This window comes from Propithecus coquereli, unplaced genomic scaffold (assembly GCF_000956105.1).
Source record: "Propithecus coquereli isolate 6110/MARCELLA unplaced genomic scaffold, Pcoq_1.0 Scaffold289, whole genome shotgun sequence".
Classification (NCBI taxonomy): Eukaryota; Metazoa; Chordata; class Mammalia; order Primates; family Indriidae; genus Propithecus; species Propithecus coquereli.
This window is the reverse complement of record NW_012148496.1, coordinates 570,570-586,180: the sequence shown is the minus strand read 5'-3', so window position 1 is coordinate 586,180 and position 15,611 is coordinate 570,570. Positions and strand designations below refer to the sequence as shown.

At 46.8% G+C, this 15,611-nt stretch overlaps 1 protein-coding gene across 1 annotated transcript in view; it reads left to right on the top strand.

The window, feature by feature from the left end:
* The window catches only part of LOC105813719 (UPF0577 protein KIAA1324), a 76,663-nt gene that overhangs the window by 32,963 nt on the left and 28,089 nt on the right, over window positions 1-15,611 (top strand). The window contains exons 2-7 of the mRNA XM_012648495.1: window positions 4,588-4,708; window positions 6,910-7,102; window positions 13,452-13,599; window positions 14,065-14,145; window positions 14,738-14,843; window positions 14,977-15,126. Of these exons, the coding sequence (XP_012503949.1) occupies window positions 4,588-4,708; window positions 6,910-7,102; window positions 13,452-13,599; window positions 14,065-14,145; window positions 14,738-14,843; window positions 14,977-15,126 (799 nt within the window). The remainder of the gene's footprint in view (window positions 1-4,587; window positions 4,709-6,909; window positions 7,103-13,451; window positions 13,600-14,064; window positions 14,146-14,737; window positions 14,844-14,976; window positions 15,127-15,611) is intronic.

Genomic DNA, 15,611 nt, shown 5'->3' with positions numbered 1-15,611 from the left:
GCCCTGTGAATGTTACTTCTATATGTGTTTACAAAGTTTTTGATACGCTTGGCTTTCCTTCAAAGTTTTCAGCAGCTTGAGAGCCAATGCTGAGCCCTAGATACACTTTGTGAGTGCGACAGGACGCTCTCAAATACCAGCAGCCTTGAACAGAGACTGGACTCAGATGGCCTGGGTCCATTCCTGGCTTGGCAACCTCCTGGCTGTGTGGTCTTGAGTGAGCAAATTCACCTCTCAATGCCTCAGTTTTCTCACCTGTAAAATGGTAAAATAATTGTATGTACCTCATTGGGTTGTTTTGAAGATGAAAAAGCCTACTGTGCTAAGTGCTTGACATACATCACCTTAATTATGCTCACAGCTGACCAATTGCACATGGGAAAAAGGCATCCCCTCTCAGGGTAGATGAAGCCCCATGATAGGGCATACCACCTAGCAGTTTGAGCTAGATTTCACCTTCCACTCACGCCCTGAGCTAGGTAGCCTTGTGAATAGCCTGCACAACTGTATACAGCAGCCCTGCTAATAAGGCGGATATTTGTATATTCCCATTTTTTGATAAGGCAACTGTGGCTTAGGGAAGTCGAGGACCATGTGGTAATGGGGTGGTGGGATCACTTCTAACTGGCCTGTTTACTTAGGACATACCAAAGAGGCTAACGCAGTCCTTATGGCCCTCCCACCACCAGCATTGTGGACCACATCTCTTTGTCACCAGCTCATCAGCTTAAATTGTATCTATTTTCCACAGTGGATGGCAATCAAATACTTCTCTAGCATCTAACCACAGATTATCAACAATCTCTAGTCTTTAAACTATTACTCTGATAATCATTTAAAAAACTAAGACATGTTATTTTGAAAGAAAGGGGAGGGGAAAAGGTGGAAGGAAGGACAGATTTCCATCCAGATACCATCCTGACTTGGCAATTAAAAAAAATCATTTCAGCAGTCCAACACCTAGACAGCAAGGACTAAAACTATTGTGGGTCTGAGTAAATTTTTCTGGAGTTGAAAGATCAGTGTTACCAACAGATAGCTCGATATTAGGCAAGGCAGATTTCAACTTTGGAGTTTTTTCCTCTTCCTCCTTATATGCCCAGGAGTATTACACAGTGGGGTGATGCTAGGGAGGATGGACTAAGTAATAGTCCCCTTCCCTTATTGCTAACCCTTCCCTTATTTCCCTGGTGAACAGGCAGCAGCCACTGCCTGCTGTGTCTCATTTAGCATTATGGTTTGGATATGTGTCATTATGATTGTGCATGGTGGGGAGGAAGGAATGGTGTGCTGGATACATACACTGAAAGTGTGTGTGTGCCTCCTTTGTGAATCTCTACAATATGCAGATTGCACACTCTCAAAGATAGATCACTGGGCCTGTAATCCTAGCACTCTGGGAGGCCGAGGTGGGCGGATTGTTTGAGCTCAGGAGTTCGAGACCAGCCTGAGCAAGAGCGAGACCCCGTCTCTACTAAAAATAGAAAGAAATTAGCTGGACAACTAAAAATATATAGAAAAAATTAGCCGGGCATGGTGGCGCATGCCTGTAGTCCCAGCTACTCGGGAGGCTGAGGCAGGAGGATCGCTTGAGCCCAGGAGTTTGAGGTTGCTGTGAGCTAGGCTGACGCCACAGCACTCTAGCCCGGGCAACAGAGTGAGACTCTGTCTCAAAAAAAAAAAAAAAAAAATAGATCACTGGGTAAATTGAGGTACTGTTGGGGAATTGTTCACAGAACACTGAATATAATTGAGGAGTCCTGCCAGTTATATGTCTGATTTAACTCTTTCTAAGCTTATGTCTTAAGTGGTGCGATCTTAAATGTAGTTCAGATTTGAAACAAGTGCATCAGAGCCAGCTACCTCCACGGCTGTAAATATTCCCAAATGGCATGAAGTAAATTAGCGCATATTGAAAGGGAAATTTTCTAAGGCTTGGAACTACCATTTTCCCCAGCAAACCTCCCATCCGAGTGGGACTCAGGGGACACCAAATGAAAGACTATGAAAAGTAATGGACTTGGCCCACGTGCTCCCAAAAGGCCAAATGCAGTCAGAGTGAATGGAAATTATCTGCTTGAACAGATTAGATATTTTAACACTGATTCTCAGGCCTGAGATGTGAGCCTGGCTGCTGGCAGACAACCAACACTGTCATATTTAATTTTTAGATTTGGCTTTTAAATTTGGCCCAGTGTGAGTTTGTGTTTGATCAGCTCTACGAGGGTGGAAGAGGATTCCTGGTGGGAAGGCCTGGGTTCTAGCTCAGTGGTGCACAGGCTGGGTGACCTTGGATGAGCTATTTCACCCCATTGAGGGTCAGTTTTCTCATTGTTGCAATGAAGGGAACAGCTCCTGCTCTGTTTGCCTTATAGGTAATTGTGAAGATCAAATGAGGTGTTTGGGAACAATGAAAGCACTATAAAAAGACCACATGATTATGCTCACGGGCAGAACATTGAATCCTTTCTGCCTTGTTCACACAATTCTCCATTTAATTTACATACTGTGGATTTGACCCCTCATTCTTGCAGCAAACCCTTTTGAGAGTATCATTTTTAGAACCAGAATTGATATGATATATGTGTAGTTGCCCTACTTATCCTCAGCATCATCTGAGATGAGGAAAAGAGTGGAATTGTGAGGAAAAATAGCCCGAGAGAGATGGTAACCCCAGGACACAAAGAACTCCCATCCTGATCTTTCTTTCCTAGGTGACACTGACATCTAAATACAAAGCCAAAGATGCTGGTCAAAATTTAGGCTCCAAGTTCCCTAAATTTTCCCCATCTCCTGTGCATCTTCTCCCTTGAGGTGAAAATGCTGAGTTTGTGTGTTGCTGTCCTGAGCTCACCAGGTACATCTCCTACCTCTAGGTGCTTGGCAAACAATAGGTATTTGGTGATATTTCTAATAGAGGAAAATAAAAGTAAAGCCCTTAAATTGTTTTCTGATCATTCTAAGTTTCTGAAACCAGAGATCAAGAAACAACATGGTTAGGCCAGGCGCGGTGGCTCACGCCTGTAATCCTAGCTCTCTGGGAAGCCGAGGCGGGCGGATTGTTTGAGCTCAGGAGTTCAAGATCAGCCTGAGCAAGAGCGAGATCCCGTCTCTACTAAAATTAGAAAGAAATTAATTGGACAACTAAAAATATATAGAAAAAATTAGCCGGGCATGGTGGCTCATGCCTGTAGTCCCAGCTACTTGGGAGGCTGAGGCAGGAGGATCACTTGAGCCCAGGAGTTTGAGGTTGCTGTGAGCTAGGCTGACGCCACGGCACTCTAGCCGGGGCAACACAGTGAGACTCTGTCTCAAAAAAAAAAGAAACAACACGTTCATCAACAAGCTTGAGATGCCACTCCTTCTAAGATCATTTTTTATGTGCCACAAAGAAACAGCTCTATCAGTTAGCATGACACAATGCTTCTTTACTGTGTCAATTACAAGATGCATCTTGGTTTCATAGAGGTTAAATGTAGAAAGAACATGCATCTTAGAATGGATCAAATGCAGTATGTGCACCTATCCAAAAGGTAAAACTTTTTCCTTTTGGTCCTGATGCATTATTAGATTAGCAAACTCAGAACTGTCTCATTTTTAGTGTCAGCTCCTTGAAGTTATACATGCCATGTAATCATGCTGTCATGTGGATTGAAGGGGAACATTAGTTTTATTTTTCGTACGGATACAGTAATACAGAGTACCTCTGGGTTTGAATATAGTTTTAGGTAAGGCAGATTGTAAAATACTTGTCAGAGCCCAAATCATCACTAATTCCATGGTCGGTTGTTTATTACAAGATTTAAAAGAGTGAGAAATACTTAAGAACATTTGACCCATCAATTGTGTTTTCTTTCTCCTGAGTAGTACTTTTTGTTGTTTTTGCTGTGTTGTTTTATTTGAATGCTTGATTTGGCTGTTTTGCTGTTATTATTCAGTTTATTCTTAGTTCAGGTAAAGCAACTGAACTGTGAATTTCTCGTTGCACAGAGAAAGTAGGCGTGAACAGGCTCATGTGATGAGAACATATCGCCTGTCTGGGCTAAATATGACATTTTCATAAAATGCAAGTGGGAATTTGTAGTCTTTCTCAGCATAAGGGAGTGTGAGGAACACAGGGAAACAGAAATACAGCTTCTGGGACAATCCTTTGTAAATTTTTTGTGGACCAGCCCTTCCATTCAGGACATCATTCCATTTAAAACGTCCTTGCTCATAAATTCTACAGTTTGGAATAAGAAAAACTCTACCTGTTTCTAGCCTGTTCTTTAGTTACCTTCCCACATTCCTCCGTTCCATCAGGACATTACTTACATACAACAGCAAAGGGAGTCACACACAAAAAATGTATTTCTAGGGACTAGACCATGGCCAGGTGGAAAGGAATGATCCAAATTATTGTGGTTCTTGTACTTGAATCATAATCATTTCAGCACCACAATGCCTTGCTCGCTGCCTGGGGTTCCAGGGCCCATTACTGTGACAATGACTGTCAGTAGCCATCCTGCTGGGCAGGAAGTGGGTGGGAAGCTGTTAATGTTTGATCACTGCTAATGGACATTTTGCCCACTGTTCTCTCCCCTACAGTCTGAGTACCACTATGAGTACACCGCGTGTGACAGCACGGGTTCCAGGTGGAGGGTCGCCGTGCCGCACACCCCAGGCCTGTGCACCAGCCTCCCAGACCCCGTCAAGGGCACCGAGTGCTGTAAGCAGCCATCCTGCTCCAGAGCCTGCCTGCCACTTAGCTTTTGTTTTCCCTCCAAGCCTCCTGCTGTCCAAGATAGACCCTTCCAGATGGTGCAGCTGCCTTAAGGAATCAGATCTTTCCCCTAGTTAGTCCCCATACCAGACTCTTTTGAAATTTGATGCAAAAATATTATTTCGTGGATGCAAACTGAATATTTGAATTTGCTTTCATTTTTTAAAAAAATTTAAATCCCATCAGTGGATACAGCATAAGCAAAAATTCCAGCTGTGTGCCACTCTGATTTTTTTTTTCCTTTTTGCATACATTTTCTTTTTTGCCTGTGTATTTCTCTCCAATCTATACTCCCCCAGCCACAATCAGTCATTAGGGAAGATCACGATTTGCTTGTGTTCTTAAAAAGGAAGCCAGAGAGGATAAATTTCTGCAGAGACATCCTTTAAAATGCACCAGGCATCAGTTCAGGAGACAAGAATGTTCCCAACTGTGGATCTGACTGTGCAGTAGGAAAGACAGTGTCTCGGTGCAGCTCCCGTCCCTGCCTCTGTGACTCTGCAGTCTCAGCTTTTCCACAATTGGCAATTTCTCCTGCACTGTTCTGTAAAAGTTCCATGGGGTAACGGACTGGAACTCCGCCCTTGCCCTGTTCTTTTAGGAATGCAAAGAGAATAACAATAAGAATCAGGCACTAGAATTAAGGAATCATTTGAAGAATTTGAAAGGAGATTAAGGGTATTCCAATTCTAAAATCAGCTCAGCACAGTGCCTGGTTGAGTAGTTCCTGTATTTATAAATAAATACTTATTAAGTTAATAAACAGGTATTGCCGAGATCTGAGCAGAACCAAGGTGTGACTAATGGAAACAAATGAGCCACCTTCAGTTCACTCTGCCAACTTCAGTGAGCTCCCACCATGTGTGAGCACCGTGGTGCGCACATGCAGTGTGGACCACAGCATGAATGAGGCACCGTCTCTGTCTTCAGAAGCTTGCAGTGTGGTGGGAGGAGCAGACATTCATTCATCCACTCATTATTTCAGCAAACCTTGTGGAGCTCCCACTCGGTCTGTGCTAGTCACCGAGCCAGCTGTCCTTGGAGGAGCTCAGAGCCTAGTGGGTGAGGACGTATACAGTGTGAGAAAGAATGAGCATGATGGATGCTTAGAAATCAGGAACAGCTGGGAGGACCACTTGAGCAAAAGTTTGGAGGTGGAAGAACAGCGACACATTTGGGGAAGAGCTTGTGGTCCTGGGTGGAGGCAACACCAAGAAGGTGACAGGTGGGACTGAGGCAGAGAAAGATCTGTAGTGGAAGGTCAAAATGGAGAGTTAGTCTGCGGGAAGTTGTGGTAGAATTTGAATGCCAGGCGGACAGCTTAATTCAATAACCAAAAGAAATGCCTGATTATTTTTTAAATAAGGAGACTAGTAGTACATATCAGTGTTTTAGAAAGGTACCTCTGACCGCAGAATGTGCAAAAATAAGAATAGGGAACTAGTGAGGAGGGCATTGCAGTGGTTGAGTTAGCAGGTCATGAGAATCCCAGCTAGCATGGTAGTAGTAGAACAAGAAAGGAGGAGACAGAGGCCAGAGACTCAAGGGGGAAACTCAAGGCTGAAGGGCTGTGCACCATTCAGCGGGGTCAGCAGGAGAGACCATGGCATCCTCTTCCCTGGAGAGCTCCAGAATGACCTACATGCCTCTCCGAAGGAAACAAGACTGCTAGGGATAAGCCCAAAGTCCTGGAGCAAGGCAGAGTGTCCGTGGCCCTAAGTCAATCAATCTCTCTTTCTCTCTCTCTCTCTCTCTCTTTTTTATTAACGGCTTTATTGGGATATAATTTACATGCCATCAAATTCACCCCTTTAGAGGTAAAATTCATTGGTTTTTAGAATATTCACGGCAACCATCATCGCTCTGTAATTTCAGAACATTTTAATCACCCTGGAAAGAAACCTCATGTCATTAGCAATCTGTCCCCAGGCCCCTCCCACCAGCCCCTGGCAACCACAGTCCATTTTCTGTGTCCTGTGGCTTTGCCTTTTCTGGACGTTCCATACAAGCAGAATCACACAATACGCGCCATGGTCCCACATCTTAGTGGGTCGGACTCCTCGCACCCAGCCCTGTGCTCCTCCCGACCACCTGTCCTGGGGCTGCAGTGACTCAGCCCCCGCCCTTGTCCCCGTCCTCTTTTGCAGCCTTCTCTTGCAACGCCGGGGAGTTCCTGGACATGAAGGACCAGGCCTGCAAGCCGTGCGCGGAGGGCCGCTACTCCCTCGGCACCGGCATCAGGTTCGACGAGTGGGACGAGCTGCCCCACGGCTTCGCCAGCCTCTCCGCCAACATGGAGATCGACGACGGCATCTCCGAGTCCACCGAGAACTGCACTTCGTGAGTCTACGAGCCGCCCGTGGCCCTGGCTGCTCCGCGGGCCGGGCTGGGAGGCCGGGCTGGGAGGCCGGGCCGGGCGAGGCTGGGGCGGGTCCCCGGACTGTGGCACCGACAACGCCTCCGCCGGCGCACTGCCCTAAGCTTACCGGTGACCGACGGGCATTTGTGGGAGGTGGAAAACACGGGGAAATAAGGCGGGCAAGGGGGCACCCGGGTTGAATGGCCCAGTCTGCTTAAGACAAAACCCGCTGGGTCTCCGCTGTGGAATCCGGGACTGGCTGGTACCTTCCTCGACTTGACTGCAACACGACGCTTTGCTGCCCAGAGTCGGGCTCTTCCTGGCGTGGGTGCGGACTTCTGAAACTGGTTCTGCCCAACCTGGGTTTCTGAGGGGATAGAGTAGGACCAGACCAGAGCTTTGATCCGTGCTGGCTGAGACCCCAGTGACCGGAAAATTCCCCGGCTCAGGAGACCTTTGCCAGTAGCGGAACAGCTTAGTCGCGGGCACGTGGAGAACTGGCTGTTTATTTCAGATGTGCGGGACACGTCCATGACCCTCATTTTTTCTCATACCGTGTGTGAGCGCCAGACACTATTCTGGTGCTTTACCCCTGCTATTTTCTCTAATCCTCACAAGAGCCCTGTGAAATAGGTGTTACTGTTCGTATCACAGAGAGGAGGAACGGGAGGCTCAGCGAGGTTAAGTGACCTGCCCTTTGTTATCCAGCTTACAACTGGTGAGGTTGGAATTCAAACCCAGTCCGAAGCTCTCTGCCACCCCGTAATGCCACCTTCAGATGACATTTGTTGAGTGCAAGGCAATGTTGGGTCCTAGGGAGCAAAAGAGGGGGGATGCAAGGATGTGAAAGTACCTTGCTCTTCGTTAAATATTGACAGCGAATGTGGGAGGAAACTAAATGAGTCTCCCGTATACCCAGGCAATCAAATGGGTAGAAGGGACTTAAGAATTGTATTACACCTGGATTTCTAAAACTGGGAGCAATGTCCCCATTCCTATACTTAAATCTTGTCTGAGCCAAGAAGCAGGCATTCAATATGTCATCCAGTTTGAATGTTATTTTAGAGTTCAAGTTTATGTGTCAAATTCATTAGCATGCCTAAGGACCCCTACAGCAACTCCAGACCTCTGGGGACAGAACTGCAGGCTCTGGCCCCCACCTCTGCCAGGACAACTACAAAACCAGCTGGCAGGGAAAGGGGCCGAGGGCTGGACATGCACTGCACAGTGCCAGCCCCTGCCACGCCGGGGTGCAGAGGCCACACAGTGCCAAGAGGCCCTGGGGCCCAGGGGACAGAGTGGTGGGGCCCAGGCCCCGCTGTTCCTCATGGCTGGCCATGCCAGCCAGGCCATTTTAGGTCCTTTTTTTTATTTTAACAATCCTCTCATTTCCTGTACATAGCCTGAGGTTTGGAAATAATAAAACACCAAAGTGCGGAAGAAATAATAATAATAAAAAAGCTAGATAAAGCTAGAGAGGATTAGAGCTGGAAGGAAAGGGAAAGTGTGGGTTAGGACAACCAATCCCCATTTGAATCCTATGGAGAATGTCATTCAACCATGGACAAGGTGCAGACCCAGCTCAATCAATTCCTACCCATGTAAAGGAAGGATTCCTCTCTCTGGGGACAACACTGAGAATCTAGAAATCATTATCTCTCCACAAGACAGGATGAGGGCAGGTTAATAACAATTTATGGCACAGACTATATCAGGGCCTGGACCCTAAGGCATCCCACAGCATTCCTGGAGGGAGGGGGGAGGAAGAGGATGTTTCTGCTCTGTAGAAATGGAGAGGAAATGGCCACTGGAGAGGTTTTGTGGTTTCCTCACCATCTGCTGAAAGGCAGTAATTGAGCTGGTACCAAGAGCCAAGTGTCTGGCTTTCCTGTTCAGCTGTGTATTTGCCCAAATCCAGCCCCACGGCCTCCACCCTCACCCAAGCCAGCATCGGCTCCTGCCCGTTCTGCCTCAAGAACCTCCCAGCTGGTCTGCTGCTTCCACTCCCAGACTCCTCTCGGCTGCTGTCTCCTCAGCAGCCAGATTCATCTTCTTAAAGCAAAAATCCAATCGCAATACTTTCTTGTTCATAACTCTGGATTCCATGGTTACTGATTGCTCTTAGGATAAAATCAGCTACCTTCACACAGCCTGCAGGGCCCTGCCGCTCTGGCCTCTGGCCTCTGCCATCTGCCCAGCCTCCCCTAAGTACCTTCCCTCTCGCTTGCTGTGCTCCAGCCATGCTGACCACTAAGCTCTTTCTCTTCTTGGAGCCTTTGAACTCTGTTCTTTCTCCTAGATGACTCCTACTTAACCCTCAGGTCTCTGCCTAAAAGTCCCCTCCTCAAAGAAACCATCTTTGACCCCATAGACTCCTGCTCCACACTCTTGTATCATCTTGTATTTCTCTGTGGTACCTACCACAGTCATGACTGTGTGGCTGATTGTGTAATTAGTTAAGTTTCCAGCTCCTCTACTAGAAACAGAATGCAAGCCAAGCTCTAACCTGGTTAGTTGCTGTGTCTCTGGCATCTAACATAGCATCTAGCCCAAAGTAGACACAAGATAAGTAATTGGGAGCAAAACAGACCAACTGAATGTAGTCTTCATGGCAGCATCCTGAGCCTTCAGGACTCCTCCATGGTTCCTGGGTTTGTGTCCCAGGGCTAAGGTGCAAGAAACAGTCTGAGATCAGAGACTGGGATAAGCAAACGGCAATAGGAGTGAAGAGGGAGTAAGAGAAAGGATGTTGGTTTTGTTTTGTTTTTAGAAGACCATTCCTACAGAAAATATGCCAGTTATTTCTCTCTTTTTTTTCTTTTTTTTTTGAGATAGGGTCTTGCTATGTTGCCCCAGCTGGTCTCAAATCCTGGGCTCAAGTGATCCTTCCGCCTCCAACCTCCCAAGTAGCTGGGATTATAGGCACATGCTATGTGCTCAGGATGTCATATAGCAAAGAGTGAGCAGAAGCTCAAATACTGTGACAATGAAATGGGAATGAGAGAAAAATAAACATAAACATTAAAAATTATAAACACTATATGCAGATCACAACTAACTGACCTATGACAAGTTTCCTAATCACCTCTAAGCCTCAGTTTTCTCATTCTAAAAGTGATGAAAAAATAGTGCTCTTATAGGTTGTGGTAAGAATTAAAGGAGAAGATACAAGTAAAGAATTTACAGCAATGCCTGGCCCTGGAAATTAATCAGAATATGTTATTATTCACTGTGAAATGTCTTTACCAGGGACAACTCTGATGAAAATCAGAATTGTGATGCATTTTGCAAATGTGACCCACTTCCGGCATCCGTTTAATTATTCATCAAACTTCAGGAGTTATTTATAGCTTATGCCAGGAGCACATCAGCACCGAAAGTCTCTTTCAACAAGGAGAGATCAATGTTCTCTCCTTGGTTAGCTGGGATATTTTGGATGAGCTCACTTTATGTTTCCATTTTGAGAATAACACCGACTATTGAAGAACAGGAAATACCATGTGATTCTGGCAAACAGGGGGAAACCAGTGAACTAATTTGAGGTTCCCTTAACTGGCCGTTATTAAGAAATTGGAGACCTGGTCTGGTGTTAGGCAAAACAGTGAAATAGTGGGGTTCTCTTTGATCACCCATTCTCACATTGCTCTGTTTAATCCCTGAGTCCTTCCTCTGTGCTAGGCCCAGGGCTTTGTGCTGGGGATACATCAGTGAGCAAGGCAAATTTGGTCTCTGCCCTCACAAAATCTACAGGCCAGCCGAGAAGATAGACAGCTGAAGAAGAATTAAAATAAAATAAAGTCTGACCAGAAGGGGAAACCCAAATTGCAAATAAACTAAGATGCTCAACCTTACTAGTAACCAAGGAAATAAGATTTAAAGCCCAGTTAGACACTTACTTCCCACCACATTGTATTGGCAACAGTTTTAAAGTCTGCCAGTTCCAAATTCGGAGCCGATGCAGAACACCAGGAGCTCTCTTACACTGCAGGCGGGTGTAAATCGCTACGACCATTTTGGAGAACAGGGTAGCGGTAGCTAGTAAAGTTGGAGGTTCACACACCCTCTGACCCAACAGTTCCCCTCCCAGGCATCCCGCTCACACATGCGTATAAGGGGACAGGAACAAGAATGTTCATAGCAGAGTGTGCACAATAGCAAACAATTGGAAACAATTGAAATGTCCATCGACCCGTAATATGTAAATAAACATGGTAGAGCCATAAAAAGCGATATTATGCAGTAGTAAAAATGAAAGGAGAAGACCTACATGTGAGAGTATGGGTGAAACCTACAATCATTATACTGAAGCCTCCCCCCAAAAAAGCAAGTTGCAGAACATAAAAGTATACCATTTACATAAAGTTTTAAAACATGCAAAGTACTGCCATACAGTATATTGTGTAGAGATACATACAGATAGAGAACTACATGGGATGTTGAACACCAGCTTCAGGAAAGTGTTCACTTGGCAGTGGGAAGGGACTGTGTCACGGGCAAGGGGGTGAGGTTGGCCAGGCGCACGCGGAGGCTTCCGCTGTGCTGTATTTCTTTTTTTTTTTTTTTGAGACAGAGTCTCACTGTGTTGCCCGGGCTAGAGTGCCGTGGCGTCAGCCTAGCTCACAGCAACCTCAAACTCCTGGGCTCAAGCGATCCTTCTGCCTCAGCCTCCCAAGTAGCTGGGACTACAGGCATGCGCCACCATGCCCGGCTAATTTTTTCCATCTATTTTTAGTTGTCCAGCTAATTTCTTTCTATTTTTAGTAGAGACGGGGTCTCGCTCTTGCTCAGACTGGTTTCGAACCTCCTGAGCTCAAACAATCCTCCCGCCTCGGCCTCCCAGAGTGCTAGGATTACAGGCGTGAACCACCGCGCCCAGCCTGTGCTGTATTTCTTAAGCAAGGTGGCAGGTAGATGAGTGCTCATTATGACTTTGTGTAGGTCTTAAACATTTCATAATATACTAAAGATAAATAAAACAGAATGGGTGATGGATATGAGGAGGGAAACAAAGAGAGTTAAGGGTACCCATAGCAGAGGCAGATAGAGTCAAGGAATCTAGATTAAGTGGCATTTCCTCTAAGCCATGCGTAGGAATTAAATAGAGGGAAGGAGGAGGAAGTTTGTTCTAGGAAGAAGGAACAGCATGTGGGGAGGCCCAAGAGTAAGAGAAGTTTGGCAGAGGAATTGAAAGAAATTCTGTAGGCTAAAGTATAGAGAGGGGGCCAAGAATTTGTACCCCATCCTGAGGACAACAGGGAGTCAGTCACAGGGGTTTTAAGCAGGGGAGCGGTGACCACATCGCTTGGAGAGGGGTTGGAGGATGCAGGACTGGATGCCGGGGGATGAGTTTGGAGGCAGTTCAGAGGTGGCGGGCGTAGGGAAAGCTCTTGGGTAGGCTGCGTAGAATTGACACAAAGCAGACATGACTAGATCGATTGTCTCTGGGGTTCTCTGGTTTTCCCCCTTCCCATAAAAACCACTTACATATAGCATCTTCAAGTGAATGTTTCCATAAATTGCAAATTCAGATGATACAGGAAAAAAAAGAATAAAGTGGACATTTCCAGAAAACCAGATGGACTAGACCGGGTGAACTTCTGATTTCTGAAGAACATCTATGTTTACTGACTTACTTTGGCAGCTTTGGAGTTAGGCAGAGCCGGGTTTGAATCTTAGCGCCGCCACTTGCTGGCTTCATGACATTGGGAATGGTCCTCCCCCATCCTCAGTCTCGTCTCCTATTAAATGGAAAGAAATAGCACTTCCTCTTATTGAGGAAAAGAAATCATGGATTTAAAACATGTAGTTCAGCCGGGCAGGGTGGTGCACGCCTGTAGTCTCAGCTACACAGACTCAGGAGGCTGAGGCAGGAGGATCGCTTGAGCCCAGGAGTTTGAGGCCACAGTGAGCTATGATTGTGCCACCACACTCCAGCCTGGGTGACTGAGCAAGACCCCACCTCTAAATACAATAAAAAATTAAATTAAAAGAAGACAAATACCATGTAGTTTAATACCTGGGAGATAGTAAGTAACCGATAAATATTTACACACACACCCCCGCCGTTCACCTGCCATCTATCTCCTGGGTAGTTCTGCGTAATGGGGAGGTAACCTGCCTGCCTTCCTCTTGTTGGCTGCACTCCAGGCTCCTTGATCTACCTCAGAGCTTCTTTAGTCATTCTTCACTGAGCATTTTCAGATCCAAGCTTGGACTGTGAATCGCAAGTCTAGAATTCCCAGAGACCGCGCAGAACAGCAGACCTGTACATGGCACAAAGCCTGGCGGGCCGTGCTCCTGCCAATGAACTTGGTTCCTGTTCCCTCACAGGTCCAAGTGGGTACCCCAGGGTGACTACATTGCCTCCAACACGGACGAGTGCACAGCCACGCTGATGTACGCCGTCAACCTGAAGCAGTCCGGCACTGTTAACTTTGAGTACTACTACCCAGACTCCAGCATCATCTTTGAGTTTTTCGTAAGACCCTGGCCAAGGGAGAGGGTGGGAGGTACAGACTCTCCGAGGTTCAGGTTGATTTGCAAGACTCAATCACGAGCGTAGTTCTGCTTGGGACTTCACAGTTGCTTTTCTTCTGGACAGAACTATGGGCAAAATGAGCTGAGGCCTGAAGAGGCAAGGAGAAAAGGCCAAAGTCAAAGCACTTCCGGGGGCAGAAGAGAGTCTGGAAGATTTCTAGGTGTTTTGTCCTGCTCACACATGAAAACAGCATGTCTGAGTTACACGCCATTTCTTTGATGTCAGTGCTCAGACGCTTGTGTGTGCTTCTAGCTCCTGCCCTACTTCAAGGCTCATATGTTCTGAGCTCAGTCCCTAAAGGAAATTAACGACCCTTCTCTCTAAAGAGGGAGGGCTGGTAGCGTGGGGTAAAGCGCTCGTCTCCTTAGGAAGCTGAGGCTCTGGCCCCAAACCCCTGTGCCTCAGGTTCAGAACGACCAGTGCCAGCCCAGTGCGGATGACTCCAGGTGGATGAAAACCACGGAGAAGGGATGGGAATTCCACAGTGTGAGTATCGCCCCAGACTTCTCCTGGAGATCCCAGAAAAGGGACCAAGGGCCTTTCCTCAGAGAGTGCCTCCTCCCAGTCTGAGCCTCCACCCCTCCGTCCCTCGAGAGCAGGGCTCTTGATGTGACGAGGATGCTATGTTCCCTCTCCTCTAGAGTCGATGGAATAGGGGTATGGGCTGACTTGTTGCTCCTGTGGCTTGACCAAAAGACCAGCAGCTTTCTAGCTTTAAGGCTGTGTTTTCTGGGGATGGGGGCTCCTCCCTGTAGAACCAGAGAAGAATGAGGGGATGCCAGTCACCCTGTGGTTAGTACCTTCAGATCCCTTTACCGGTCTGGTCATAAGAGATGCTCATGAAATATGTGATCAAGGGAGCAGAGCGAGGGGACGTGACAGGGTTGCAGGAGGAGGTTTAGAAAGAGGAGCTGAGCTAAGGTGGGAGGAGGGGCAAAGCTGAGCGAGAGGAGGGAGAGGTCAGCATGGGCACTGCCAGGCAGGCTGTGAGAGGAGAGCTCCCACCAAGAGGCTACACTGACAGATTAGTGGCATCTGTCTGTGTGATGAACTAACACCTCCTGCTTGTGGTTTTTAGGTCGAGTTAAATCGAGGCAATAATGTCCTCTTTTGGAGAACCACAGCCTTCTCGGTGTGGTCCAAAGTTCCCAAGCCTGTGCTGGTGAGAAACATCGCCATAACAGGTACTGAGGGGGTTGGATCTGGGGTTACTGATTTCCTGGCCTGTTGACTTTGCAGGGAGGGTGGGAGTTGGTGTCCAGGGGGCTCAGTCTCCAGGGTCAGTCCTTGCTTTTCTATGCTGTTTTTTCTCCCTAGGGGTGGCCTACACTTCCGAATGCTTCCCCTGCAAACCCGGCACATATGCGGCCAAGCAGGGCTCCTCTTCCTGCAAACTTTGCCCTGCCAACACTTATTCAAATAAAGGAGAAACTTCTTGCCACCAGTGTGACCCTGACAAATATTCAGGTGATGTTTCTGAAGATAGGAGAGTTTGGGAGTGGGGACTACCAACAAATACACAGGAAGAAACCAGAAAGTAGAGCCATCCTTCTGGCCAAACTGAGGACAATAATTCTTAAACCCTTTCCTTCCCTGGAAGACCCTTTGCTAATCCATATTTCCACTAATCGCTCTGTAAATAAAAATGAAATCATTTAGTAAATATTTATTGAGCCTCTCCTATCTGCCAGGCCTTATTCCACGAGCTTGGAATACATCTGTGAACAAAACAGACAAAGCTCCTATCTTTATGGAGTTTGCATTCCAGTGGGGAGAAAACAGACTATAAAAAATAACAATATGAAATAGGCCAGACACGGCGGCTCACGCCTATAATTTTAGCATTTTGGGAGGCCGAGATAGGGGAATCGCTTGAGGTCAGGACTTCAAGACCAGCTGGGGCAACATAGTGAGACCCCATCTCTATAAAAAATTTAAAAATTAGCTGGGTA